The sequence below is a fragment of the Crocuta crocuta genome, unplaced genomic scaffold, assembly GCF_008692635.1.
Source record: "Crocuta crocuta isolate KB4526 unplaced genomic scaffold, BGI_CrCroc_1.0 scaffold95, whole genome shotgun sequence".
Taxonomy (NCBI): Eukaryota; Metazoa; Chordata; class Mammalia; order Carnivora; family Hyaenidae; genus Crocuta; species Crocuta crocuta.
In genome coordinates this window covers 14,849,668-14,875,901 of record NW_027530971.1, presented here as the reverse complement: position 1 = coordinate 14,875,901, position 26,234 = coordinate 14,849,668, and the positions used below count along the sequence as shown (strand labels likewise).

The 26,234-nt window shown below is 50.4% G+C and overlaps 1 protein-coding gene across 4 annotated transcripts in view; it reads right to left on the bottom strand.

Moving 5' to 3' along the window:
* Positions 1–26,215, bottom strand: part of MORN5 (MORN repeat containing 5) — a 27,646-nt gene extending 1,431 nt beyond the window's left edge. The window contains exons 1-5 of one of the 4 annotated variants that reach the window (XM_077769814.1): positions 26,080–26,144; positions 23,816–23,915; positions 22,575–22,722; positions 20,853–20,964; positions 18,052–18,183 (exon numbers count right to left, since the gene is read on the bottom strand). In XM_077769814.1, the coding sequence (XP_077625940.1) occupies positions 18,052–18,183; positions 20,853–20,964; positions 22,575–22,721 (391 nt within the window). In that variant the 5' untranslated portion in view covers position 22,722; positions 23,816–23,915; positions 26,080–26,144. The other 3 variants (XM_077769815.1, XM_077769816.1, XM_077769813.1) reach the window with 3 other exon arrangements.
* Positions 26,216–26,234: the final 19 nt, after the last annotated feature.

Genomic DNA, 26,234 nt, shown 5'->3' with positions numbered 1-26,234 from the left:
CCCCCAAGGGCCCCCCCCCGCCACCAACTCCCGTTACCAGAAATGCCTCTGGGATAAACGCTCTTGGGCACGCCCCTTCACAGACTTGTGGGAGAACTTCTAGGATGTGGGTCATGGGTCCTGGATTGTGCACACATTTCATTCACCAAGACTCCCTGCTAAGCCTGAGTTGCAGAGCCAGCCTGCTGTCCCTCCCTCAGCCCTTGGTGTCCTGGGGACAAAGAGAATTAGCCCAAACTCCTGCTCTCAAGCAGTTCTCCTCAGGGCTACAACATTGGAGCAGCTTGGTCTCCTCTCCTTACCTGCCTCCCATTTAAGGGATGGGAGCCTGGGACTGCCCATCCTCCTGCGTGACAAATGGCAGTAGCCAGGGAACAGGGGCACTCCCTGAGAGCTCAAACCTGTAGGCCCAGCCCAAACCCTGCCCCCTTCCTCTTCTGAGAACGCACCAGGCGGATCCGGAGATGGGGGCTTACTGACAGCCTACTGTGCGCTCCATGTTTTCCAAACACCCATCTCCTTGAGTCGTGTGATAGTTCGGCAGGGTAGGGGAGGTTACCCCCATCTTACAGAGGTGATGAGCCTTGCCCCGAGTCCACAGCCAGTGGAATTCAAGTCAAGGCTCACCAGGCTCCAGAGCCTGCCTGCCACCCCAGGGCTGATGTGATAAGGGTAGGCTAGGCTGCCCCTACAGAGCTAGCCTCCTCTGCCCCCTCCCCTCTATTTCTCTGTGACCTAAGGAAAGAGGCTTGCTGCCTGGCACGCTCTGGCCTTTGGGGCCCTCCCTAAGCAGCCAGTGGGCCTCAGTTCCCCCTGAGAAGGATGCCTGGGACCCCACGTGTAGCTGTCAACCCCCCCTCCCCAGGGGTGGGGACAGCGCGGCACACAAGGAGTTAAGCGCTGGTGAAGCCCACTTTTGCCACACCGCGAGCAGCCTGGTTGATAATTACAGTTCTGAAGTCTCTGGGCTATTCGAATCAGTGCAGCTGCAAGCTCTTCAGTGCTAACCCCTGAAACCAGACAAACTGGGTTTATTGTGCTAAACCAGCCCTCAGGCCCCTCCCTGATCGTTACAAATTGACAGCAATGGACTTAACAGCCTCTTCACTACCCCTCTCGCTCTCTACCTGGCGGCACAGCCACCAATTTGAATCACAGATGCCTCCCCTCCAGGCAGCTGCTCACCAACCCTCCCTCCACCTCCTCTGCGCAGCGCAGAGGCTCCCCTGGCCCCGCCACGCCAGGGTGAGGCTCCCGAAGCACATTTCATCAATATTTAAAATGGAATTAAACCTGCAGCTTTGATTAATGCCTCCCAGATCCTGGGAGTTGTGATTACTATTTTGCAAATTGCAATTGTTGGAATATGTTAATATGATTGTCTGAGAACATCTTCACCTTCTCAGATAATTTCCCCCCTTTTTGGCAGGAGGGGAGGGGGAAAGGGCGGTTGGGTGGGGGGAGGATGGGAAAAAAAACACACCCGGCAAACTCTTTAATCAATTGTAAATTATTACCCTGGCACAATTGCCGGTGGTTCAGTGGGGAAGGGGAGGGAGATTTCTGGTTCGGTGCATTTATCTTGAAAAGTTTTGGTCTTGTTGGCCTATTAATTCCACTGCGGGACGCTATCCTAAGGGAATAATCTGTTTGTCTCAGTATTATTTGGAATCAAGAAAACTGAAATAACCTATGTTTAGAAAACAAGAGAATGATTACTTTGTTGTATATTCTTCATTTAACAACTAATTTCTAAACTCGGACTCTGGGCCAGGTATCATGCTAAGTTTGGGGGCAGGGTGGGAGAGGGGAGGGCATGGTGATTTAGCAGCTATTGAAAAAGGAGGGTTATGAAGTCTGTATAGCAACGTAGAAATGCTTTTGATATGTGAGTAAGCGAAAAGAAAAGGTGGGAAGCAGCAGGAAACAAAATTACATAGACAGTATAATCTGTAAAACCTGTGCACAGGAGAAAAAATTTAAATAATACATTGAATGTGACAAATCTCTGATCAGTGGAATGGGAGACGTTCTTCTGTTTCGGGTATTTCCCAAATCTTCTTAATGTGTATTGACAATAGAAAAAATTTTTTAAAACGACTATCTTTTTTCCTACCCTCCAATTTAATACCTTGCTAATTTCATGCATTTTGGTAATTGAAATAAAATATTTCTAGGTTCCTAGAACACCAATGGGGCTCTTGAATTTCTACAAAGAGTCAGCGTTAAAATACTGGTAAAAATGCATAACAATCGGAGAGTAGACAACTTTTCTGAGCAGAAGAGTTCCAGATAATTTATGTGAATACTCTGCTGTCCAGGGGTGGGGTTTAAGTCCCCTTCCTCAGTGGTGCCTGCAGAGTGACTTCCTCCTTGCAGGACAGTTCGGGCAGAGAGCAAAAAAAGAAAAAACCAACAAAAAAGAGTTGATTTGGACTTGTAAACTTTCGCTGAGCACCTGTTTCTTGGCATCCAGGTCTCAGCTCAAATGTCACTTCCTCAGTGATCTCAGTCTAACCACCTCTGTCCCCTCTTCACTTTCTTCTCTTTAGAGCACATGCCCTTCTTTCTTGTTTATTCGTATGTTGTCCATGTTCCCCATCCAAACTGCGGGCTCCAATGAAACCAGGAGCCTGTCTCCTGTTCGGTGATATCGCCAGTGCTTAGATTACAAGTGTATTGGAGGTGCTTAGTCCATATCTGTTCAATGAATGGATGGATGGATGGATGGAAGAATGAGCCAATCCTGTGGCCGGCCTTATGCCCAGTGCTAGGGGGACAGGGGACTGAGACTCAGCAGGGAATGTCGTTCTAAGGCTTGAATCAGATACTCTTCAGGTTCAGGTCTGTCTGCCTTTGGGCCAGAAAGATTTCTTTATTCTGGTCTGAAGCTTTAGAAGTGACCTCACTGCCACCTGNCGTGACCCCCCCCCCCCCCCCGAGGAATCTCACCAATCCTTAGTAGAACTGGGCTTCTTATAGAGAAGAAAAGGAACTTTCGGCAGAGAGACCCCAAATCTGACCCTGAACAACCCTGCTGAGAAGCTGTATGTGGAAAGACTCCCCACTCCTTCACCTGGACTTCAAGGCCCCCCATCTAGTCTTCCTGCTCTCCAGACCGCCCTCCCTTCCCGGCCTGCCTCACCCAGTAATATGCAGTCACCCTGTTGTGCTGTAGTCAGTCATGTGGGGCCTCTGTGCCCTTGCACCTGCTGCTTGGGGCTGGGAACACCCTTCCTCACAGGACCTGGGGCAGGGGCAGGGCCTCTCAAAGCACTCCCCATTTCAGGACCTTAGTGTATATCAAAGAAAGGCCTAGATGCGAGAATAACGGTCGCAGCAGCGTGGTTTAAATGTGTATACTGGACAAATTGACGCTTGTAACACAAACAGCCAAACGCAGTATAAATGTCTATTCCAGGATTTCTTTCAAGGAAGTGTAAAGCCCACAGCACACTAAAGGCCATGTGTGCAGGAAGAGGGTGTGAAGCTGGAGCTGCCTGGTGAACACGGCTTTCTTTTCGTGCTGCACATTCCAGACTTAAGGCTGCTCGTGAATGTGTGTGGCTGGGCCCAGTGCCCTCCTGGCTGTCCTCCACCGCATGGGCCCTGCCTGGATGCCACCTGCCCGGGCCCTGGCTAAGGTTCATGGTTGCCCACACCAGCCTGGGGCGGTTGTGACCCATGTACTCCTGGTCCTCAGAGCCTGGCGTAGGCTGGGGACTTTAAAAGTACTTAATAAATTCATGGTGAATGAATGAATGAAAAAATGTAAAGTTGGGGACATAAAAGCAATAGGCTTATCCCTGTGGGATTTGGACAAAGGGGGAAGAATTTCTTCTCCACCCTCAGCAAAGGGAGCTCCCCTGAGTGGGCCAAGCAGATATGCCAAGTGCAGGGCAAAGACTGCTGTTTCCTTTTGTGTCTTGAGGCCACAGATTGAGCAGCTCCACCGCACAGAAAGGATGGGTTGTCTGGGCTCATACCGGGGTACCAACCACACTCAGGAAGCTCAAAGCCCTGGCTGGCCTGGGGCCTGCCTCCCAGGGAGGGCAGGGAGGGGCAGGCCTGCACAGGCCACGAGCAGGGCCCGGGTCATTAGTGCGATCTGCGGCACGGCGGGGTACAGGGGAGAGAAGAGATCCCGAAAATCTCCCAACAGATCAGGGCAATGTGAGCTCCCAGATGGCCAGCAGGGAGCAAGTGGCGTGGTGGTTAAGAGCACAGGCACTGGGCAAGTGGCCTCACACCTCTCTGGGTCTCATTTCCTTATCTACAAAGTGCCTGCTGGAAGGCTTCCTGTGACCATCAATTGGGATCACTCTTGAAGAGTACTTAGCACAGCGCCTGGTGCACAGGAAATGCCAAAAAACAAAAGAAAGCCGGGGGTTGCCTTGGCAAGGTGAGACTTCAGGGTGCACGTGGCAGCATGGCATAGCTCTGGGTTCACTGCTGAGCCCCGTCGCCAACTTGCTGGGTGATCTTGGACAAGCCACTCTCCCTCTCTGAGCTGAGCTCCTTGTCCGTGCAGGGGTTTAGTCAGACCTCCTGCAGAGCCAGGATGAAAGGCATCAGGTTGGTCCCCAGGAAGTAGGAGCTATGATCACCATTTGATGGGTCTTTGATTCCCTGACTGGATGCCTTCAAGTGAGTGTTCTTAAGTGACTCAGAGCACCCTGAGATTTCTGGTTCCCAGCGGGGAGGGACCCGGGGGAAGAGGAGGAGGAGGTCTTTACACAAGGATCAGCATCATAAGGATCAAGAACCACAGCTCAGCTAATGATTTTTGTTCAAAGCGAGGTGGGCAGGCTGGGGCAGGCGAGCCCAGAGAGGGCCAACGGGTGGATGCGGGTTATCAGGCGCCCACAAGCCGGATTCTGCTACCTCTTGGCGTGCCTTTGGGCTTAGTACACCTGCGGTCACCGTGGCTATGCAGCTCCCTCCCGCTGGGAAAGGGAGGGGACCAAGATGAAACCAGGCATCTTAGCCTCAGGAGAGGGGAGGAGGCTCACACTGGCAGAGCATCTAGGAGGTGCCTGGTTCTGTGGGAAGAGGGTCATGTCTGTCCTCTGTACAGTGAGTGACACAGGCCGTCCCCATTTAAGACAAGAAACTGAGACTCCAAGGGGAAATAAGTCGCCTCACTTCTTCTGCCAGGGCAGAGGGGAAGGGCTCTTTGTGGTGTGTGTGCATGGCCACAAACTGGCATGTGCAAGCGTGAATAGGTGTGTGCTGTGAGTGTGCACGTGGCTGTGTCTCAGGTGTTCGGTGTGTGGCTGGGTGAGTGACAGTTTATGAGTACCTGCGGTCAGTATGTGCTTGATCAGGTGCCGAGGGATGGCCATCCCTCGGTGATGGCCCAGGGCTCGTCCACTGTGCCAGGCTCTGTCATGAGGGCCACTCTTTTTTCCTGGGGTCACCGCCAACTCTCACTTGGCTCCTAGGTGAACTGAGGTTCCAGGCGGGGATGGGAGGTGCCTGGTAAACCCTGGCGCCCCAGCCGGTGGGGAGCCCCACCCTCTGTGCAAATGCAGGGCTGGTGAGCAGGTGGGGCAGGGCCAAGGCCCTGAGCAAAGCCAGTGCCCGCAGTGAGGGCGGCAACGCCCGCACCTCCTCGTCATAACTCCTGACAAGAAAGAGGCTTTGAACTTTGCTTGGCAGTGCTGGTGGCCAGAGGCCAAGGTCACGGTATGGCCAATACTGACTAAGGGGTCGTTGCCCAGGCAGAGCCCGCCAAGGGGCAGTAGGGGAGGCCTTGGGGCTGCTCTTCATTTTCTCTGCAAAAGAGCATTTTCTGGGCTGGGTGGGTGGAGAGGTCCAGGGTCGGGGGTGGATTAAACCAGACCGCTTCACCCACTGGGAACTAGAGATGCAGGGCCCAGCACCCACAGCTTTTCAAAGTCTATTCAAATGTGAGAGGTTTGGAGAGAACTGACTCTAAAATAAAGAGAAGATGCAAACCTGAAATTAATGTTCTAATTAATGCATTCGGGCTTAGTTATTAAATTTAGAAATCAAAACAATTTTATTACACTTGAAATCAGTTTGTAGGCTTGCTTTCCTCATTTTGCAAGAATTCACCAGTGTGCACACGGCTCTCTAAAAGTCACAGCCAGACAAGTAGTCCAATAATTTGCCAGGCAAAGTTTTAAAAATCCTTTCAAAGTTTTAACAGCAAAATATATATGTATTTAATGTGGGAGTGTGGATACATTTTGTTCTAATATGTTGAAATGGCAGGAGTGAGGCCTCCAAAGTCAGGCTTAGGACTGGATCAGGGCTATGCCTGGGAGAGGTGAGTCCCAGGAATATGGCCACCTGGGGTCAGGGAGCACTTCCACGTGCCAGGTGCTGAGTCCTGTACCTTGCATGCCTGATCGCACGCGCTCCTCATAAACATCTGTTGTGAGCACAGCTGCTGCTGCCTCAGGTAGGAGCTGTAGGTGCTCCATTCGGTCGGTGAAGGGAAAAGTGCCCTGAGTTATAATGACCCTTGGGAATCCCTTAGATAGGCTCCGTACCGGGAAAGGACATCCCAGTAAGTGCCAAGCAGTTGGCATTCTGACATTGTTGGAAGAGAGGGTCATTTCTGCTGTTGAGGTCCAAAAGCACAGCCACCCGGTTAAAAAAAATACATATCCCTGAATACTAGAATCATCCTGTGTGTGGGAAGGAGGCACACGGGGCCAGAGACCCAGAGATTCATGTGTCCCCGTATCCCCAGTGAGCGAGTGGGGGGAGGGTGCCAAGCCACCAACACAGCTGTGGTCCCATTCCTCTTGCTGTTCTGCTTCCGGTTTTCAAGCACCCATGATGGAATTTGTGATTTGTATTAATGACGCCTAGCCACTGTACACAGGTAGCTCAGGGAAACAGTGTGCCAAGGCCTAGGTCACTCAGTTAGCCTGGGCCCCCGTAGCCTTTGCTCTGACCACTGCTCCCTTATGCTCCCGCTCTCCAGCTGTGTGAAGGGGACAGGCCTGGCAGTTGGGGCCTCTGTCCTCTAGCTGGCAGATGCTAAGGGCTGAATTAAGGCTTTGGCAATGGGGGCAGCCAGGGGGATGTGAAGATTATCCACAGAACCCACTAGCAGACTGGAGCTCAATCCTCATGGGAATCTTGCAAAGTCACTGATATCATCCCCATTTGAAGGGTGAGGGTGCTGAGGCTCAGAGAGGTGATGTCATCTGCCCAGACTCACTCAGCCAGTGAGTGGGCACAGGGGGACATACCCACGTCTCATCTCCACACCAGTAGCCCTCAGCCACTACACACTTCCCTGAAAAACGTCTCTGTAGCTGCCATGCCTTTAGCTCTCACTGTCTGAAGGATGGCATTCCAGGCTCTCTCCACCCTGCACTGGGTCCCCGTGCCTTGAATGCCAGGCAAGGATGTACTCCTACATACCAGTCAAAGCCCAGTCTGTCCATCACCGCTTGAGGGAGACCTCCCTTGACTCTTCCTCTGTCCCCCAACACAAGAGCCAATCTCAGGTGCTCCGTCCTGAGCACCCTATGTCCCTGCATCTCTCTGCACTTTGTTCCTTCCCTTCCATCAGCAAGATCCATCTCCCATCCTTTAAGGCCTAGCCTTTTTCAGGAAGGACAGCATCACAACTACACCTGGGGCACACTGGTGCTCAGCCCCTCAAGCACACCGTGCCTCTGGCTCCGGGAACCAGCAAACGGGCACTCCCAGTGTTTTGAAGGAACCTCGTATGTGACATTTTGAACTAAACATTAACATAAACCCCAGAGGAATATAGAGTTTTGCTGGACTTCTTTCCATACACGTATTTATGGTTTATGTGATTCTGATTTCTGGACTGTATTTTGAGCGGTAAGAGGTTCGCTACGGTCTTTTGTACGCCTAGGCTCCCTAAAGGCCCTGCGCGTCTGTCCAGAGAGCACCCATCCCAGATCCTGTGACTGTGCATGCCTCCGCTCCCCCCCGGACCCCCGCCTTGCTGGTTCGGAGGGGTCGACGCAGAGTCTGCCCCCACCCCCACCCCAGTGAGAGGGTAGGTAAAGACCTGGCCTGAGGGGATTTCTGGAGGCCCTGCTTTTGCTGTGTCCCCCGTGTCCTCTCAGTGACGCTCACCACAACCCTGAAAGGAAGGTCCTATTCTCCCCAGACTTTTCAAAGGAGTCCAGTGTTCAGAGAAGAGACCCGTTTTTAGATCACACAGACGGCAGAGCAGGGGTCTGAGGGTCCAATTCTAAAGCCCTGCCTGGAAACCTGCCTCCTTCTCCATGAGGTCAAGCAGGACTTTCAGCCAACTGCCTCGAGTTCCAGAGCTTGGGCTGGGGAAGGTACGTGAAGGTCCTGCCCCCTGGGCTCTGGCCTTGCACTCACTTCTATTAAAGGAGACAAAACAAACCATTACACTGGCCAACCCCGGGGAGGACTCCAGCCGCGGAAGGGGAAGCTGTGTCCCTTGGATGCCTCCAGGAGGCTGCCGTGGGGGTGGGGGACTTATTGTTACCAGAATCTGATGGGCACCAGGGCTGGAAGGGGAATTTCCAGGGCCCTTGGAATTGGGGTGGGGACAGAGGGGGCGATGGACAATTCTCGGTCAAGGAGAGGCAGTAATCCGGGCAGGCTGTTACTCCTAGAGCCGAGACCTCGACCTGAGCAGCTTCCACGCTCTATTGGCAAAGTTCTGGTTTTGGGTTCAAGTGTATGTCTCTGGAGAGGAGTTCTATAGCTTTGCCCAGGCTCTCAGACAGGTTCAAGATTCACAAAAGGCCATAGACTATCTCAGTCCAGAGTAAGGTGTCTGGTGTCAGCGGGGCCTAGGTTCAAATTCAGAGTCCACCCTTTACTAGCTGCATCCATCAGTGAGCCTCAGTTTCCCCAGCTGCCAAACAGAGGTAATGATATATTCCTCAAAGGATCGGGATGTGGTAAGTCCCTGGCACAGGAGAAGCTTTCCAGGCTCATCACTTCCCTTCCCACCCTTTCTGCTTAAAGCAGATGCCCGAGTCTGCTGGCAGGCGTGTGTGATCTGTGCAGGCATTTTATTTGGCAGTTACAAGTGTGACATTATCCCTCCACAAAGCCTTCATTATGGCGCTGCTAACAATACCACGGATAAGGCGGGGATGCCCCCTGTGTGCCAGCCTCCAGGTGATTATAACATTTGGGCAAATTGCCTTTTGTGTCGCGGAGAGATGACGGCGGGAGGGCCCGTGTGGGAGACTCACTGGGCCATTTTGCCAAAGCCACAGGAGAAGCGTTGTGGAGAGGCGGCTTTGCTGCGGAGGGTTGCCTGGCTGGTGGCGGGGACCGGGCCCGGCGCTACCACACGCAGGCGGTATGGGGCCGGGCGGGTGACTTCCCTCTGCAGGTCCCAGGTTTCTCACCTGTCAGGTGAAGACAGTGGCCTCAAAATGAGTCTGGGTTTGTCAGTGGCACCAAAAGTCTTGCTCTTTGGGCAGTTTTGGAGCAAAAAAAGTGGGCAGAGAACTATCCAGGGGAAAAGGAAGGTTCCGGCTCTTTCTTTCTTTCACTAGGAGACTCCAGAACCATCAGATGCCACCTTTAGCTTTGAGTCAGTTGAACCTGGGATCAAGTTCCAGGTTTGTGTCACTTTAGGCAAAGTATGTCACCTCGCCTTCTCCACCTGTGAAGTGGGAATAACAGAGACAACCATTTCACAGGGTGACCGTGCGGATTAGATGAAATAAAATAAGATAAACGGTGCGACATGCTCAAACCAGTGCCTGGAACATAGGAAGCACTCAGTAAATGCTGGTTGTTTTTATTATCCTGCTTTCCCCCCAGAAATAAATAAGGCAACTTTGTATCTCAGCAGATCCATTACTTGACTGCCATTCTAGTGACCGCACTGTGTGTATTATAGGATATACCTTGTGTTATTTACTCAGTTCCCTCCGGTTGGACATTTGGGATGCTTCCAGTTTTCAGCTGTTTAATAATGCCACAGGAATGTTAGAAGGCCAAGTGTTTATTATGCAACCTTTCTAAAGGTGGGTGGGAAGTAGATGAACAATGTTTGGAAGCTCTTTGCCCAGGCCTCTTTGGACAGATGATGTGGGAGCTGGCCTGGTGAAGTGGAGAGACGAGGAAAACCTTTGCAGGCAGATGGGCCCAAATGTGAATCCCAGTTCCTACCATTTCCTGGGGGAAATTCTCTATCCTCAGTTCCGAGCCTCTGTGTCCACATGTGTCAAGTTGGAATCACATTGCGGAGGCAATGCTCCCCTCTGTCTTAGTTGGGTGTCTGGGGCACGGAAAATGCTTCGTCGATGTCACAGCTCACCGCGCCATCACAGTGCGAGGGGGGTGCCAGCCATCCCCTCCCCAAGACTCCAGATGACACAGGCCAGGTCTCCTTTTTGGACCTCAATGCATAGTCCTCCCTGCCGCCCCGTTGTCCATTTAACTGAGCATACATTCAAATGAGGCTTGCGATCCTGATTTTAAATTCTGTCTGGAACCCACAGGTTCAAACACAGAGGGGCCCTCTCTGCAAATAATCACTGGTATGTGATATTTTTAAGAAGCCAAGGCCATTGTTTCTGATTGAAGGAAAGTTGGTGCTATTTTGAAGAGCAGCACGATTAAGCGGTGGCGTTATCTCTTTAACCATTGGGAATTATACGCTGTTTGAAAGACTTGTGAGCTCTAGGACATTTGCCAGATGTGCCTGATTCGACATTTCAGACAACAAAGGGGATAATGTTGGCGGGAATCTTGACGGCATTTCTGATGATCAGGATATTCTTTGAGGATGGTACTGAGACCTTTCGGGGAAGAATTTCAGCTTTTACATAAACTAATTTGGGATGCTCACTCTCTGTCTTCCACAAAGCAAATTTAGTTCATTGTTAGTTGTATATGTTAAAATGGTTACGAGGGTTTTTTCCTTTGAATATTAATAATGTGCCTTTCATCTGAGACACTCGCATGGGGTGTCATTAATTGCGGGGAGGGAGTAAGGATTAGCGGTGCTGTTATTTTGCAAATGATTCCTACCAGTAACGTGGAGGCGAGCAAGAGCTACATGAAGAGACACATGTATAAACCGCTAACATGGCTCTGGCTTATCCCTCCTGAGAATGACAGGGACGGGGAGGAGGGTAAGGGTTAATCTCCCAATTTCCCACCATATTAAAGGTAATTATCCCCAGTATCTTCTAGTGCTTCCTTATTGGCCCACAGTGTGTAAAGGGCCCTTTATCAAATAACGTACCATCTCACTTTGGGGACGGTGGTGTTTTTGTCTTAAGACTCTACAATGGACCTTTTCGTTCATTTAGGAACATTATAGAGGTCCCGTGGGGGCAGGGCCTGGGCTTCGTGGAGAAACAACTATAAATGAACCATGGCTCTGCCGAGAAAGGGAGATGACCTAGTAAAGAATAAGCTAGGACACACGGCCGAGAAGAACAGAATTTAGGCAAAGTTGGGTTCGTCTCTGACTCTGTCACTGGCTGGCTGACCAGGGGGCAAGGTATCAACCTGTCTAAGATCAGGTGTCTTCACTGCTCCTACAAATGACCCACTGGGGGTGGCAGGAAAGAGCAGCAGAGATAAGCAGGTACAGGGCTTAGCAAGGGGTTGGCAAGGATGCCCCACAGGCCCAGGCCTTTCCCTGAGCTGTGGCTGTTCAGGGAGCACCCCATGCCATTCTTCCATGCCAACCACAGAGTGGTGTGGAGGACTATGATGGGTGGAGAGGAGGGGGAAGGGCATCCTGGGCAGGGGGAGGACGTGAGGTGAGAGCACAGGTGTGTTTATCAATGGAAGCAGCTAGTCCGGCTGAGCTGGAACATGGGGTGGAGGAGACAGGACGGTGAAAGATGAACTGGGAGACTCTAAAGGCCACAATCAAGGGCCTGCAGGGCCCAATGTTTCCGCAGCATTTCGTTTCCCAAGCAGAACCCCCGAGGAGGCAGACAGACATGGCACATCCAGGCTCGTTCCCCCTGGCTGCCTCCTTGTCTCTCGAGCACCCAGAGAAATCTCAGCAAACCCCAGGGCCTCCCTCTCCGTTCTCTCCTCTAGCCTGAGTCAGTAATCACCATGATACCAGTCACAACCGCCAGTCACCAGACACAAGCACTGTGCCAGGTGTCTTGCATACCTATTGTCATTTTTCCTAACCTCTAGATTAAGTACTACTAGAACATCCACTTTACAGATGAGGAAACTGAGACTCCAAAAGGAGACAAGGAGTAAGCTAGCCAGTGGTGGATCGAGGACCAGAGGCCGGCCAGAGGTGTGGATTCCAGATCCTGGGCTTTTAACCACCACACCAGGTTGTTTCTCTAACCTTTCCAAGTCTCCTACAGGAGGCAAGTCCCACTTTGGTCTCTGTTTTGCTTTGTGTCTGCTGTATTGATTGGAAAATACTGGCTTCATTGAGTTGCTACCTTTTAAGGTTTTATGGTCCCAGCAAAGGCAGCAGGAAAGTACAGTGGGAAGATCACCAGACTTGTGGTAAGATGGGAGCAGGTTTGCATCCAGCCTCACCATCACCAGTCTGTCATTCCCTACTGGACACCCAGTTCCCTGATGGCAGGCCACGCCCATTCCCAGCTCACTGGATGCGAGGGAAGTTCACTTGAGATGCAGTGCTCATGAGCATGAAAGCTTTAAGGTGGGCACCAGAAATGACTGCCATCACTGGGGCTCGGACAGCAGCGAGTGGCAGGGACCTGGGAAGTGCATGCCCCGAGTAGGCGCCCACATGCAGGCAATTTCAGGCACAGGGCCAGCCAAACACAGGCCACGCAGACCAGATTTGGCCAGAGGGTCGCTGCTTTGAGACCTTTGATGCGTAAGCTTTTAAGCTTTTCAAAGCTTAAGCAGCTGTGAAAACTTGGAGGTGTGGAGAAATACAATGGATTGTTTTTACTATTCAAAATAATAAGTTGTCTGTTATGTGCTGGGGACTGAATACTATATAATTTGTTGAAGACTATGAGGGGCTTGTAGGCAGGTCCTCTGCCTGCCTGCCCGGTTTTCTTAAGTAAACATTCAATCAGCTCCAAGTCTGGGGACCTGTGTGAGTTGCTGGGGACCCAGTGATGAGTCAGAAATAGTCACATGGTCCCTGCCCTCAAGTAGCTGCTGGTCTAGCAAGGGAGCTAGCCAAATCAAGATACTTCGGCGGTTATGGGCTAAGTGCTGCTGGGAGTGCAGAAGAGGAACACCTAACCCAACAGAGCAGGAGACGGAGGCGGTGGGAAGAGAGTGGTCAGGGAAGGCTGCCTAGGACAATGATCTATCAGTGGTTGGTCCCAATCCTTACGAGGGTTGTGAAATCCACTTCGTGCACAGCAACCAGAATTTTTAAAAATTAAATAGGGGCGACTGGGTGGCTCAGTTGCTTAAGCGTGCGACTTCGTTTCTGCTCAGGTCATGATCTCACGGTTCGTGAGTTTGAGCCCTGGATCAGTCTCTGTCTCCTCCTTGGGAGTCTCTGTCTCCTCTCTCTCTGCCCCTTGCCTGCCCCGTGTCTCCCTCAAAATAAATAAACTTTAAAAAATTAAGATAGAAAATATCCTAGTGCATCATAGATACAAGGAATACATACAAATGTGTATACTGGGTTGTGATGTACACTATTGCTTACTGCAGCCCTGGGGCCAAAGGTTTGAGAGCCACAGACTGAAAGAATTCTTGCCTGCCTGGATCCCCAAAGCCTGGCGCACAGAGGGCACTCAAAGCTTTCTGGTGAGTGGAAGGATAGATTTAAATTCTCACCGGATTCCAGCAAGCAGGTACATCCTCCCCAGGTAAGAAAGCCAAGTCTAGCAAACCTGGGGTTGTCAGGAATGCTTTCCATTCAGCAATTTGTGGTTCAGTGGGCTAATAAAGCTATTCCATCAGGCCTGGGGGGTGAAGCCAGTGCGAGGCGGAGGAGGAGCTGGGGCCGTCCAGAGAGGCCCGAGGATGAACCGAAGGCAACCCTTCTGCTGGTGCCCTAGCCTGTGACCTCCTATAAAAAGAGTGTCCCCGGCCCTGACCCAGCCAAGGTGGCATGTACTTCATAATAGCAGTGGCTTGGGCCACTCTGTTTATTCTGGGAGGGCCTCAGGCACCACCGCATGGCCGGCAGCCCTGCACCTTGGGGATGCCAACAGGAAGAACTGTTTATGGCGGCAGAACAGAATGCAGAGGAGAAAGGGCCCCAGAGAAAACAGGAGATGGACAGAAGTCCGGGTCAGTCCCTGGCAGGGTGAGGTGAATCAAAGGTAATGACTAGGTGGCCATAAACAGAGGCTCCTTTTAGTGGTTTTCAGGGCACTCCATACTTGATCTGTCCTATAATATCAGGACCAAAATACCCCTTGGCTACCTTTCTCCACCATCGCAGCCTCTTAAGGTTGGAAAGACCCTAGAAATTATCCAGCCCGACTCCCTCATTTTACAGATCAAGAGCAAGGGGCCCAGAGAGGGAAGGCACTGGCCCAGGGTCAGCCAGCAGGCAGCCTGAAAGCTGGGCCCAGACATGGAACCTGGGTCTCTGGCACACAGCACTGGGGCCCAGGGCCCTTCAGGTGCCCCTCTCTTGCCATCCCGCCATCTTTCCTATCTAGTCTTACCCCCTCTGGCCCCTTCCCTACATGCAACCAGAGAAATCTCTCTAAATGATGAATCAGTGACTACTCTACCTGCCTGAAACCCTCCCTGGTTCCCACTACTGCCCTCGCCCTTCCTACCCCTCGAGCTTCCTCTCTTGCATTTCTTCCCTTGAAATAGTGTTGTCTCATGCTCCCAAACCACTTGTAGCCCCTAAATAGCCAGTGTTCTCCCACATCTTATCCTCGGCCCCTGCTGTTCCCTCTGCCTCCAACACCCTTCCCAACCCTACTGCACTTGTCTGCTCTTACTTAGGCTGCGGTTAGATCTTACTCTTTCCAGGAAACCTTGCTGGCCCGTGACCCTGACCTCCAGGGTTAAGTACCTCCACGAGGTTCCCTTGCGGCAACTCTGATGTACTGTCAGTTTCTCCTGCTCCCTGAGAGAAGACTCTATGATGTTGTCTCACCCAGAGTCAGATCCACAGCAACTGATCACTAAGTGTCTGTTGACCAAACAAGTCATCAGTGTCCGTCCTTCTCCAAACCTCCTAAGAATGGCCTTCCCTTCTCATGATGCGTTTTTAAGGGCTAATTTTTTTTTTTAGAGCGGTTTTAGGTTCACAACAAAATTGAGAGGAAGGCACAGAGATTTTCTGCATAGCCCCTGCCCCCAAGCATGCATGGCCTCCCCATTATCAGCATTCTCCACTAGCGTGGGCGCATCTGGGGATGCTACACTGACACCTCATGGTCATCCAAAGTTCACATTTGGGTTCACTCTGGTGCAGTACGTTTGACGGGGCTGGGAAAATGTAGAAAAATGCAGAGGCATCGCTGTAGTGTCATACAGAATAACTTCATTGCCCCAAACATCCTCAGGGCTCTATCTGCTCACGCCATAATGCATTTTCAAATTTTATTAGCAAGCATGGCTTGGTAGGATTCTGGGAACCACAACTGCTGATTCCCCAGTCACACCATAACTTTTTTTTCAGGTCTCTCTGTCTTTTCACGTGCTGTTCCCTCTACATGGAATGCCCTTCCCCAACATCCTTGGTAACAAAATCCTGCTCATTCTTTAAGGCTGATCACTTCTGATACCTTTTTCCTCATTGACACCCTGTATCCCAGCCAGGTGATCAGTCCCCCCCAGCCCCGCTCAATCGACCTTCATCTCCCAGGACTTCTGCCAGTGGGAGGGGGGAGGAACTCCCCCCCTTAGGAAGGAAGGTGAGAGCATCTTTGTGTTTGTATGAAGGCTCCTCTCAACGAGTCACACAGAAGGGCACAAACGTGTTACCTTCGTAGGACAGAAGACTGAGTGTGGACACTGAACCACCACCAAAGGGCGGGGGGGCCTGTGCCAGTGACCAAGCTGCTAACTCTCAGCCCCAAACCTACCTTTCTATTCCCACTTTGCAGTTGGGACCGGGCTGGGGGATGCATCTCTGCTCTGCCGGCTGTCCCCCGTTAGATGCTGCAAGGCACGTGGAGGCAGAGGGGACACACTCTTTTCTGGGTTGCTGGTTGCTCATGTCAGTGTCAATGTCAGCAATGCCGACTCACTTCCAGTTTACAGTTCTCTCCCGGGTCCTACCATCGGCTTTACCGGCTCTCTCTCCAGAGGCCCCACTGGGCAGCAGCCCGTCCTCGGAGGTCTGGGTTGCTGCCTCCTGGGGGGGCCCTCTCTTGACCCTCTAGGTTCTAACAGCCCAGTCTCTGGCTCCACCCCCAGTTCTTGGGGGCAGTAGCCGCTTCCTGCAGTTATTTACTCTGTTACCTCAATGCTTTTTCAGTTCTCCAATATTTTTTCCTTTTTCAGTATTCCAATATCTATTTAACCGATTTTCTGATACTAAATTCTCTCTGTTTTCCTGACTGGACCCTGCCTGATACAGAGACAGACTTCCTGCTCACATGGATCTTACAGTCTAGTGGAAAACACATACATTCAAGCAATTAATCACAGAAATGAGGATTTAATTACAGTTGAAATAACTGCTGGGAAGGAAAAGTACAAAGTTATTAGCATATTGATGGCTCTGAGAAGCCCTTCAATAAACGAAATTGTCCAGCATTGTTTCACTCAGTATCTCTTTCATTTACTCAATCAAGAAGCTTCATAGCGAGCCTATTGACACCCAGGAGAATTCGTGTTCTACAGAGCATACCCTGTTCATGGAAAGTGGGAAGTCATTAGAGAAAACTGCCAGGGGACGTGGAGTGTGAACACTGGCCACGTTCCTGCAGCGCGCCCAGTGGGTTAGCGCTACTTCTACCCCAGGCTTCAGCCACGGGATCAGCTGACTTTGCTCTTACTCCAGCACCACAAGGTAACTTTCTGACAACCACGGACTTCCTGGGCAAATGCCCCTGCAGGGAGAGGAGGCTCTCATCAGCCAGCCCAGGCCTCCTGGTCTCCCTGGAAGTTTCTTTCTGCCCTTAGAGCAGAGTTTCTTGACCCCCGTCTTTAGAAGTACCCCTTAAGACTATATGCAAAATGTGCATGTGTGTGTGTGTGCGTGTGTATGCGCGTGTGTGTGAACATGCATGTCTATGTATGAGCACACACATTTTTCTAGAAGGAGGGCCCATAGTTCTTGTTATTTCTAGCGGGACAGTGACTCTAGGAAAGAGAAAGGCTCTGAATTATCATGTTAAAGGAAAGCGTTGTTACTTGTACACTGGCCTCCTCTGAGTTTGCTCACTATCACTCTGATCAGCTTGCGTCCGCCCGCCCACTGAGGTTCTGGACCCTCCAGGGCACTCCCATGGCTGAGGGGCCAGCCAGCATTCTTGTACCACATGGCATCCTTCACCTTCTCAACATTTACCTGTGCTATTTCCTCTCTAGAAGACCTCTCCCCGTGTCCTGTGGCAGACTCCCAGTTATTCACTAGGTCTCCTTTTAGCTGTCGCTTCCTTCTTGAAGCCCCCTGAATTTCCAATTCTGGATGAGGTATCGCTTCTCCGTGCTCCCACGGCATCACTCCCAGCTCCCTGGGACTCCGGCCTTTACCTCTCCCCCTGCCCCAATCTAGTGCCACGTTTCCCCCGTTTCCCCCGTGTACTGGGCTTATCCCATGAGACAATCAACCCTTTAAGGTGCTTGTCTGTCACCTGTCAAAACATAAGCTCCATGAGGAAGGGGGTTTGTGTCTAGCTTTGGTGCTCATAGCGTCTAGCATTTAGTACGCATTCATTAAATACTAGGCAAAGGGAAGCATGCAAAAATATGTACTTTAATCCTTTTACTGTTATACGTATGTGCTGTCACATTTAACCACAAATGTCCCTTGCCTCATTTTATGACTATGTACAGACTTGTCAGCCATGAGAATTCCAATTGTGAAGCAGATCATAATTTTTGTCTTTTATCAGCAAAAGTTTCTTTCTTGCCAAATGCACACATGTCTGTGCACACACACGCACAAACCAATGGGTAGAGGAGAGAAGAGAAAACGTGTGCCACAGGGTGTCAGAATGAACATACCTGCATTTCTCAAAAAGCGGTTCCTATAGTCTTTGATTATCCTGGTGACGGGGTTATAGAAGCCGTCTCCGCAATCGTAACAGCCTTCGGGGATTTTCCTAGGCGGGTCTATATTGGTGAGTTGAGAGATCCCTTGAAAAGATACAGTGGACAATTAACTCACTGCCAAGGCCAAATCTAAACCCGGCTTCCCTCAAGTCCACTTCTGGCTGGTTGTTCGTGTGAATGTCTGCTACCACCGTTGGACTAAACACTCCCGATTCAGAGCAAAAGCAGTAGGAGCAGTGCCCCAGAGCAGCGTCCTGAAAATGGCTTTGTGAGCAGGGTCTTGGGGACTAGACCCCAGCTTCTGCCCTTGACCCCATCCTCCGTTTCTAGGGAGGCCATGCCAAGAGCATAGGCTCTGGAGGCAGAGAGACCGTGAGGGTGCATCACAGTCAGCCTTGTGGACAGAAAGGCATGGCTCTCTCTCTGCCTGCAGGCTTCAGTTGGGGTGATGAGCCCATGACAAAGTCCAGGCCCTGTCATAACTAGCCCAGGAGGAGCTGTTTATAAGGTTCTTAAGTGGCGCCTAGACTGGCAGCTCCTGGAAGGAGGAGACTGTGTCCCCGGTGGCCCGGCCAGTGTCTGACCCAGAGTAGGTACTCAGGAAATTTAATGTCATTGCCTTAATTCCCACATGCTCATCTCTCTGCTGTGAAGTCAGCATTATCCTCCCTGTGTAACTCTTTACTGAGTGCCTACTGTGTGCCCAGCAATGTGCCAGGCACTGGGGACACAGCAGTGAGTAAGACTGGGCCCCCGCTCTCATGGAGCTCAGTCGGCTTGGGAAGAGAGACTATGCACTCATGATAGAGCTCTGGGCACAGCCACGGCTGCCCTGCAGTATGGCACAGGGAGACCTTGCCTTGTCTGGGAATTCAGGGAAGGAACCCCAGACTGAGGGGCATTAAGCTGAGACCTGAAGGATGGGAAGGAGTTCTCTGGGTGAAGTGAGAGGGCAGAGCATCCCAGCAGAGGGAACAGTAGGAGACAGCATGGCCTTTTCAAGGAGTAGAGGTATAGCCAGTATGGTGAGGAAGGAGAGAATATCCAAGAAGGGCAGGTAGTGTGGGGTGAGGTAGGGGACAGCAGCAGGAGCCAGAGAATGCAGGTCATTTTGAGAATTTGGAACCTTATCTTGAGGGTAGTGAGGAGGCACTGAAGGGTATGTGGTGGGGGATGGCAATCACAGTCATGTTTCTCAAAGATGAGAGTGACTGTAGAGTGTAGAATGGCCCAGAGTGGGTTAAACTGAGGGGAGAGGCTGGAAGTCTGGGGAAAGGATGGAACAGGGCAGCACCAGAGAGAATGAAGGAAACCCAGCATGGCCCATATAGGTGCTTAGTAAGCGATTCTGTGATGAGCACTTGAATGAATATATTTAAGAGGTAGAATCCACAGGACCAGGTGGTGGCTTGTACGTGGGGAAAGGAGAAGGCAGGACTCGGGCCATCCAGGTGGGTGGGAGCAACAGTCTCTGAGGGAGCAATCACTGGGGGAGAAGGGGCTGGTGGGGAAGGTAAGGAGTTCAGTGTAGACAGAGTAAGAGATGACAAATACAGGTGTTGGGGAAGTTGGCTGCAGGAACCCGGGGCTCAGGGATTTTGATTTCCATTTGGAAGCTGATGGTATAAATGAAGTCTTAGAAATGAATCAGCTTGTTTAGGGAGAGGGTACAGAATGATAACAGAAGGGGCTAAGGACAGAGAGCCCTGGGAACCCCCAAATTAAGAACTGTGTGTGTGTGTGGGAGGAGCTGACAAAGGAGACAAAGGGAGAGAAGGTTCACCTGATCAACTAACTGATTCAGGGTGACAGAGCCAAGGTTTGAGCTCAGGTCTGCCTGATTCCAACCTGGGTGCTTTCTGGAGGTTTCTGCCCTCATGGAGGCTGACTTGCCCAGGCTCATCCAGCTACTGAGAGGGAATCTAGGACTGAAACCCAGACCTCTCAGCTCCAGGATCCGTCAACTACACCCCATCATCTCATAAGTTAGGATTTATTCTTACAGTTTGCAAAATCACTTTCCCACCTGTCATGCTCGACGTATTGTCTCAGCTGTGTCAGAAACTATGCTCTTAAAGGGCAAAGGACGTCACGCAAGCCCCAGAAACACAGATGAGCCCCTTACGTAGCTGCTCTCTGAATCCAGAGTCTAGGCCCAAATGTAACCCTGTGTGATGGAACATGGTTTCTGATGATACGGGGAACGCAGAGGGAAGACTTGGGACCCCCTGGAACTCCTCCTGGGAAGTATGTCTGTACCCTGGGGCCTCGGCTTCCTCCTCTACAACACAGGACCAGATCGGCAGGCATGGCAGGGTCATCTGGAGATTCTAGAGAGCCCCAGCTAGCACCTGATACACAGAGCTCCTTCTCCTTCCGTGCTGCTCAATGTCTGTGCTACAGCCGGTGCTAGGAATAACCCCCGCTGGGATGGACCGCCCACTGTGAGCTAGACGTTGCTGTAAACACTGTACATGCCTTATCCTACTTTCAACACACTTGTGGGGTGAATGATGCTATTGCCCCATTTCGCAGGAGAGAAACTGAGGCACAGAGCTATGAATGCCCTGCCTGCGGTCCCCAGCTGGTACAGCGGAGACCTGAGGACTGGTCTTTCTGGCTCTACAACCTGGCTCTTTGGTGTCCTTCGGCCTCTGCTCAATTCCTCCTCTCTTTTGCGTTCCTTCAATAGGCCGCGGCCCTTCGTTCCCCTCTCAGGCTGGGTGTGAAGGAAAGGGCGGGTGCCCAGGTACCTGCAGGCTTCAAGCCATAGCAGATCTCGGTGTAAAACCTCCGGTCATAGCTGTCGCAGTAATGCCAGTGCTGGGCATCATACTGCAGCCCGTCTGGGAAGGTGTAAGTGCCCTGGAAGACAAGGAGCATGCGCGCCGGCGTGAGGCTGCCTGGACTAAAAGGAGCATGCGCATAGGCGTGAGGCTGCTCTTCTCCCAACGACAGATGTCAAGGGAGAGAGGTGGCTTTCTTATTCACACAGAAGAGACGTGGTAACTATAATAGCCATTATGGCTGTGATGATTAGAAGGAATGGCTATATTGCTGGGCTCTCTGTGACTGGCACTCAAAATATGGCGACTCACTGTGTGACGTTGGGCAGATGACCGACCAAGCCCTTGCAAAGCCCTCATTTGCAAAGCTGCATAATAACAATATATATGTCATAGGGTTGGCTCAATGAGATAGTACTGGCAAAGCATCTAGCACAGTGCCTGGCATAGAGTAAACATTCAGTTGTAGCCAAAAAGGTCATGGCCATCAGTCAGAGCCCATTGTACAAACATGTACATTCTGCTCTTGCTGCCCTAGTGCTGAAGGAATCCCCAGGATGTGGAGTTCGCATTGGCCTGGGCATCAGGAAACGTAGGTGGAAATTCCGATACTATTAATTCACTGTGTGACCTTGGGTAAGTCATATCCCCTTCCTGGGGCTTAGATTCTCAAGCTGTTAAACAAGGAATGTTTCTTAACCTTCTTAAGGTGGCTAATAGCCAGCCAGTTTCACCCAGAGAAACTATACTCTTGTACAAATCATGAGGTTCCACTGATTCCTTGTATTGTATTCATGGCCTACAGATACTAGGTGGGGTTAGATGGGTTAGATGATTTGTCATGATACCAATAGCGGTGGCAGCAGCAGGACTAAGACCTAACATGGAGTTCCTGCTGCATGCCAGGTACTGAGGAAGCTGCTTAGAGATATCACCTCATTTGCATTCACAACCACCCTAGGAGGTGGCTAGTACTATCGTGGCAGGCTAATAAGATCCCCCAAAGATATCCACATATAAATGCTGGAACCTGTAAAAATGTTAACCCTATCTGGCAGAAGTTACTTTGCAGATGTGATTAAGTTAAGGATCTTGAAATGGGGAGATTTTCCTGGATTATCTGGGTGGGCCAAATATAATAAAAAAGGTCCTTATAAGGGGGAAGCAAGGGGGCCAGAGAGATGGAAGACAGGATGATGAAAAAAAAAACAGAGAAAGAGGGGTGACGATGGAGGCAGAGGTCAGAGTGATGCAGGAAGGCAGGAAGCTTCTAGAAAATGGAAAAGGTAAGGAAATGGATTCTCCTGTATAGCCTCTGGAAGGAATGCAGCACCACTGACCTATTTTAGACTTCTGACTTCCAGAACTGGAAGGTAGTACATTTCTGTTGTTTTAAGGCACTGAGTTTGTAGCAATACGATGTACAACTATTGTCCCCAGTTTATAGGGGAAGTCATGGGCCCAAGCTCACACAGTTAGTGGCACAAGGATTCAAACTCATCACGGGCTCTCCAGAGGCCCTTCTGGATCCAGAGGGGAGGATTCCAGAGCCCTGGGAGATGAGTAGGAAGGGAGCAGAGGGAATGGAATGAGGTGGGCACCAGATGGAGAGGTCAGGGTGCTCTGTAGTGGGGGCTCTTCCTGTCCAAGGCTTTGTCCTCTGCAACCTCCCCTCCTCAGGCTGATCACCTTCACAGCCAGTCCCTTTTCCCAAATGGCATCATAGCGGCTCCCACTGGGGAAGTACAGGGTTCCTTGGCCATGAAACATGCCGTCCTTCATTTCGCCAACATATTTTGTTTCAGTAGGGAGGAGGTATTCGGCTTCACCCTCCATCCTGCAAGGACAAAGGGAAATGATTGAGCTGTGTATGGTGGCTGGAGGATCAAAGCTGGCAGGCACAGGCGAGCAGGTGGGAACCTCATCCTCAGGGTACTCTGATGTTACCATCCCAGTAATATTTTCTTCAAAACCAAACTTTTTCTTTTGTTTCCCTCAAAAATTCAAAAGTGAGAGGGTCTATGTTGTTGAAGGTGGGGGTGGTGGGGGTGCAGAGTTTTGTCTCTTTGTCTTCCCCCTCACCTATAGGCTGTCCTGGAGTTCACACTTCCCTCAACACACCCCTTGGTAGGCCCAGAGAGGAGAGGGTTGTGCTCAAAGCCTCACAGTCAGCGCCGTGAAGCAGAGACTAGGGCCAGAGACTAGGGTCAGGTTTGCTGGCAGTTGGTTCTGGGTCTTCCCTGTCGCCCATGATCAGCCTACCCCTGCACTCCACACCACTAGTAGAGAATTTGGAAAAGGATGAAATCTAGACAGGAGACATGGGCTTGAATCTTATTTCACCATTTCCTAGGCATATCATCTTGGAGACTTTCCTAAACCTTTTTGTTTTCCTTTCTTCCTTCCCTTTTTTCCAACAAGTATTTCCAGAGCATCTACTATCTATCAACACCTACTATATGTGGTGAGTCTGGTCAGCTGGATACAATATGGTCACAAGTTCAAGGTATACACAGTACCCCACCCCTACTTGAGGGGGCTCACAGTCTAGTGGGGGACTCAATGAAGTAATTACATAATATGTGCTAGTTGGCGTGTGTGTGTGTGTGTGTGTGTAAGACAGGCCCTTAACAGGAGCACAGGGCAAGGATGCCCAGCTTGGCTGGTTGACCACTCTCTTCATGTGAAAGTAACTGAGATTAATGCCCAAGATCAACTCAGATAATGTGTAATGATTTTCCTAGTAAAGGGCCCGCCGTGCAGCAAGTGCTGAAAAAATACACTTTCCTTCATTTCTTCATTCCCGTATTCCTTCTCTATTCTTCCCCACTAGCTGGGAGTCACCTGTTCTAACTCTGAACTTCTTTAGGCTTTTGTGTGCACTTCTGTTGGATGCTCAGCACTTCCTGCCTTGCGTTGTACTTGTATACCTTATATTTCCTATTTCATCAAAGCTTCTTAATGAAGACCTTGGTATCCTTAGTTCTTGGAATCATGATTCTGCTTACACAGGTGCTCTGTAAACATCCACTGCATAAGGAATGAAAACAGAAGGGTCAGTGAACTGACTGAGCAGATGACAGACGACAGATGATGCTACTGTGCTCAAGGTACGATTCCTGAGCCATACAGTCCTGGGGCTATCAGGCCTGGTTCTGGCCTGGCTCCACCTCTGAGTCTGTGTGACCTTGGGCAAGCTCCTTCACCTCTCTGAGCCTGAGTTCCTCATCTGCAAAATGGGGATAATGACAACACTCCTCCCCGAAGTTGAGTTAATTGGATGAAATAATAGCTATGAAACAATAGCGGAATGCCCAATATAGAGTAAGAATTCAAAAGTGATTTTGCTTTTATTCTACTGCAAGATGTGGGAGAGAATGCCTTTTCTCCTTTATCTCTTTGCTTGAAATCACATCCACCATTTCAGTCTCCATCAAGACCTTTCTTTGAGATTAGAACCCCACTCCCTTTTTTTTAAACTGCAAACTGGACATTCATTGGTCAGACGAATCTATAGGCATCTCTAGCTCACCCAAAATAAAACTCATCCTCTCCTCCTCCAGAGAAGTCCCTCCTCAGAGTTCTCAATTTCCACAAATGGTACCAGAATCCTCCAAGTTCAAAGCCTAGAGCTAGGCACTGAGGGGGACCTGGAGGCAGTCTCTGAGTGGGACTGGGAGCCAATCAGTTGCCACGTCCTGAGAATGTAAATTACTGAACTTCTACATCTTTCTCTTTCCTGCAGCCCCTCTGCCTCTGCTTTGATTGAGTGTCCTGCTGCCTCTTATGGGGACAAGTATGGGCTCTGACTTGATTTCTTTATTTCCATTCTGCCTCTCTCCCTCATTCTTTCCCCTTTCTCCCTCTCTTTCCTTCACTCCCATTTTTCTTTTATTCATTCAAGACAAAAAGTCTTCATTATAAATTCAAAGTAAGTTAAAAAGAGCAAACAGAGGCACCTATGTGGCTTAGTCCATTAAATGACAGACTTCAGGTAAGGTCATGATATTGTGGTTCATGAGTTTGAGCACCACGTTGGGCTCTGGGCTGACAGCTCAGAGCCTGGAGCCTGCTTTGGATTCTGTGTCTCCCTGTCTTTCTGCCCCTCCCCTGCTCACACTCTGTCCCTCTTTCTCTCTCTCAAAAATAAATAAACACTAAAAATTTTTTAAAAAAGAAGAGATAAAGACCCCAATCCATAGTGAGGACATGATTACCATATCTCAAATTTCTTTCTTTCTCCTTCCTTCTTTTTCTTTCTTTTCTTACTTTCTTTCATTAATTCACTCAGCCAACATTTACTAAGTGACATATGCACTATGAGGAGGGTAAATTAGATTTCCTAATGCCTACCCCTACCAAGGATCTATCTATCAGTGGCTCCTCCCACTCACAGAATTGTGCACAGTATTCAAATCTCTGTATGCTAGAGCTCAGACCCACTATTCCAGCTCTGGCTTCCACTTTCCTTAGACACATCCAACACTCCAGCTGAACTGAACTGCCTTCTCTTCCCCTTAAAGTCTGAATTAATGCTCATGCTGCTTCCTCTGCCCGGAAACATTCTTCACCTTTCTTCTCCATCCACCTAAATCCTACCCAAACCTCAGGGCCCATCTCAAATATTTTCTCCCCCAGAAAGCCTTCAAGGACAGTCCTAACTGGATGTGTCCTCTGTAGGAGACCAGTAGCAGGGCCCCATAGTTAGAAAGCACATGGGCTTTGGAGTCAGACCTGAGTTTTGATCTCTGATCTGCCCAATGCCAACTAGGTGACTTTGAGCCAGTTACATAATTATTCTGAGCCTCACTTTTCCCACCTGCAAAATGAGGATTGTATCTATCTCATAGGGCTGCTGTGGGGAGGAGAGGATTCAGGCAAAGCCACTATATATATATGTTTTACCCCTGAATCTAAAACTGACAGATAGCAAACACACACGTATATATGGAATGAATATATCTCAGCTATGCTGCTTATTAGATATGTGTCCTTGAGCAAGTCACTTTACTTCACTGGGTCTCATTTTTCTGAACCGTAAAATGAAAATAAACAATCATACCTGAAAGCGTTGTCCCAAAGGCCAAAAGGAATAAAGTTTGTGAAAGTGCCTGGTATCAAGTGGTTTGCACAGGCAGCCGTCTTTAACCAGTCACAGATATTTAAGACATAGTGAATCAGATGAGTCCCTTACCTCCCGTCTACGTATTTCCCAATATACTGGCTCCCCGTGTACTCCATAGCGCCAGCCTCTAGCTTCCAGCGGTTGGGATCCTGGAGTCTCAGTGCGTCCCGTCTCACTATGACAACCGAGATGGGCGGGACCGACGCGAAGCCCCGCCCCCAGGC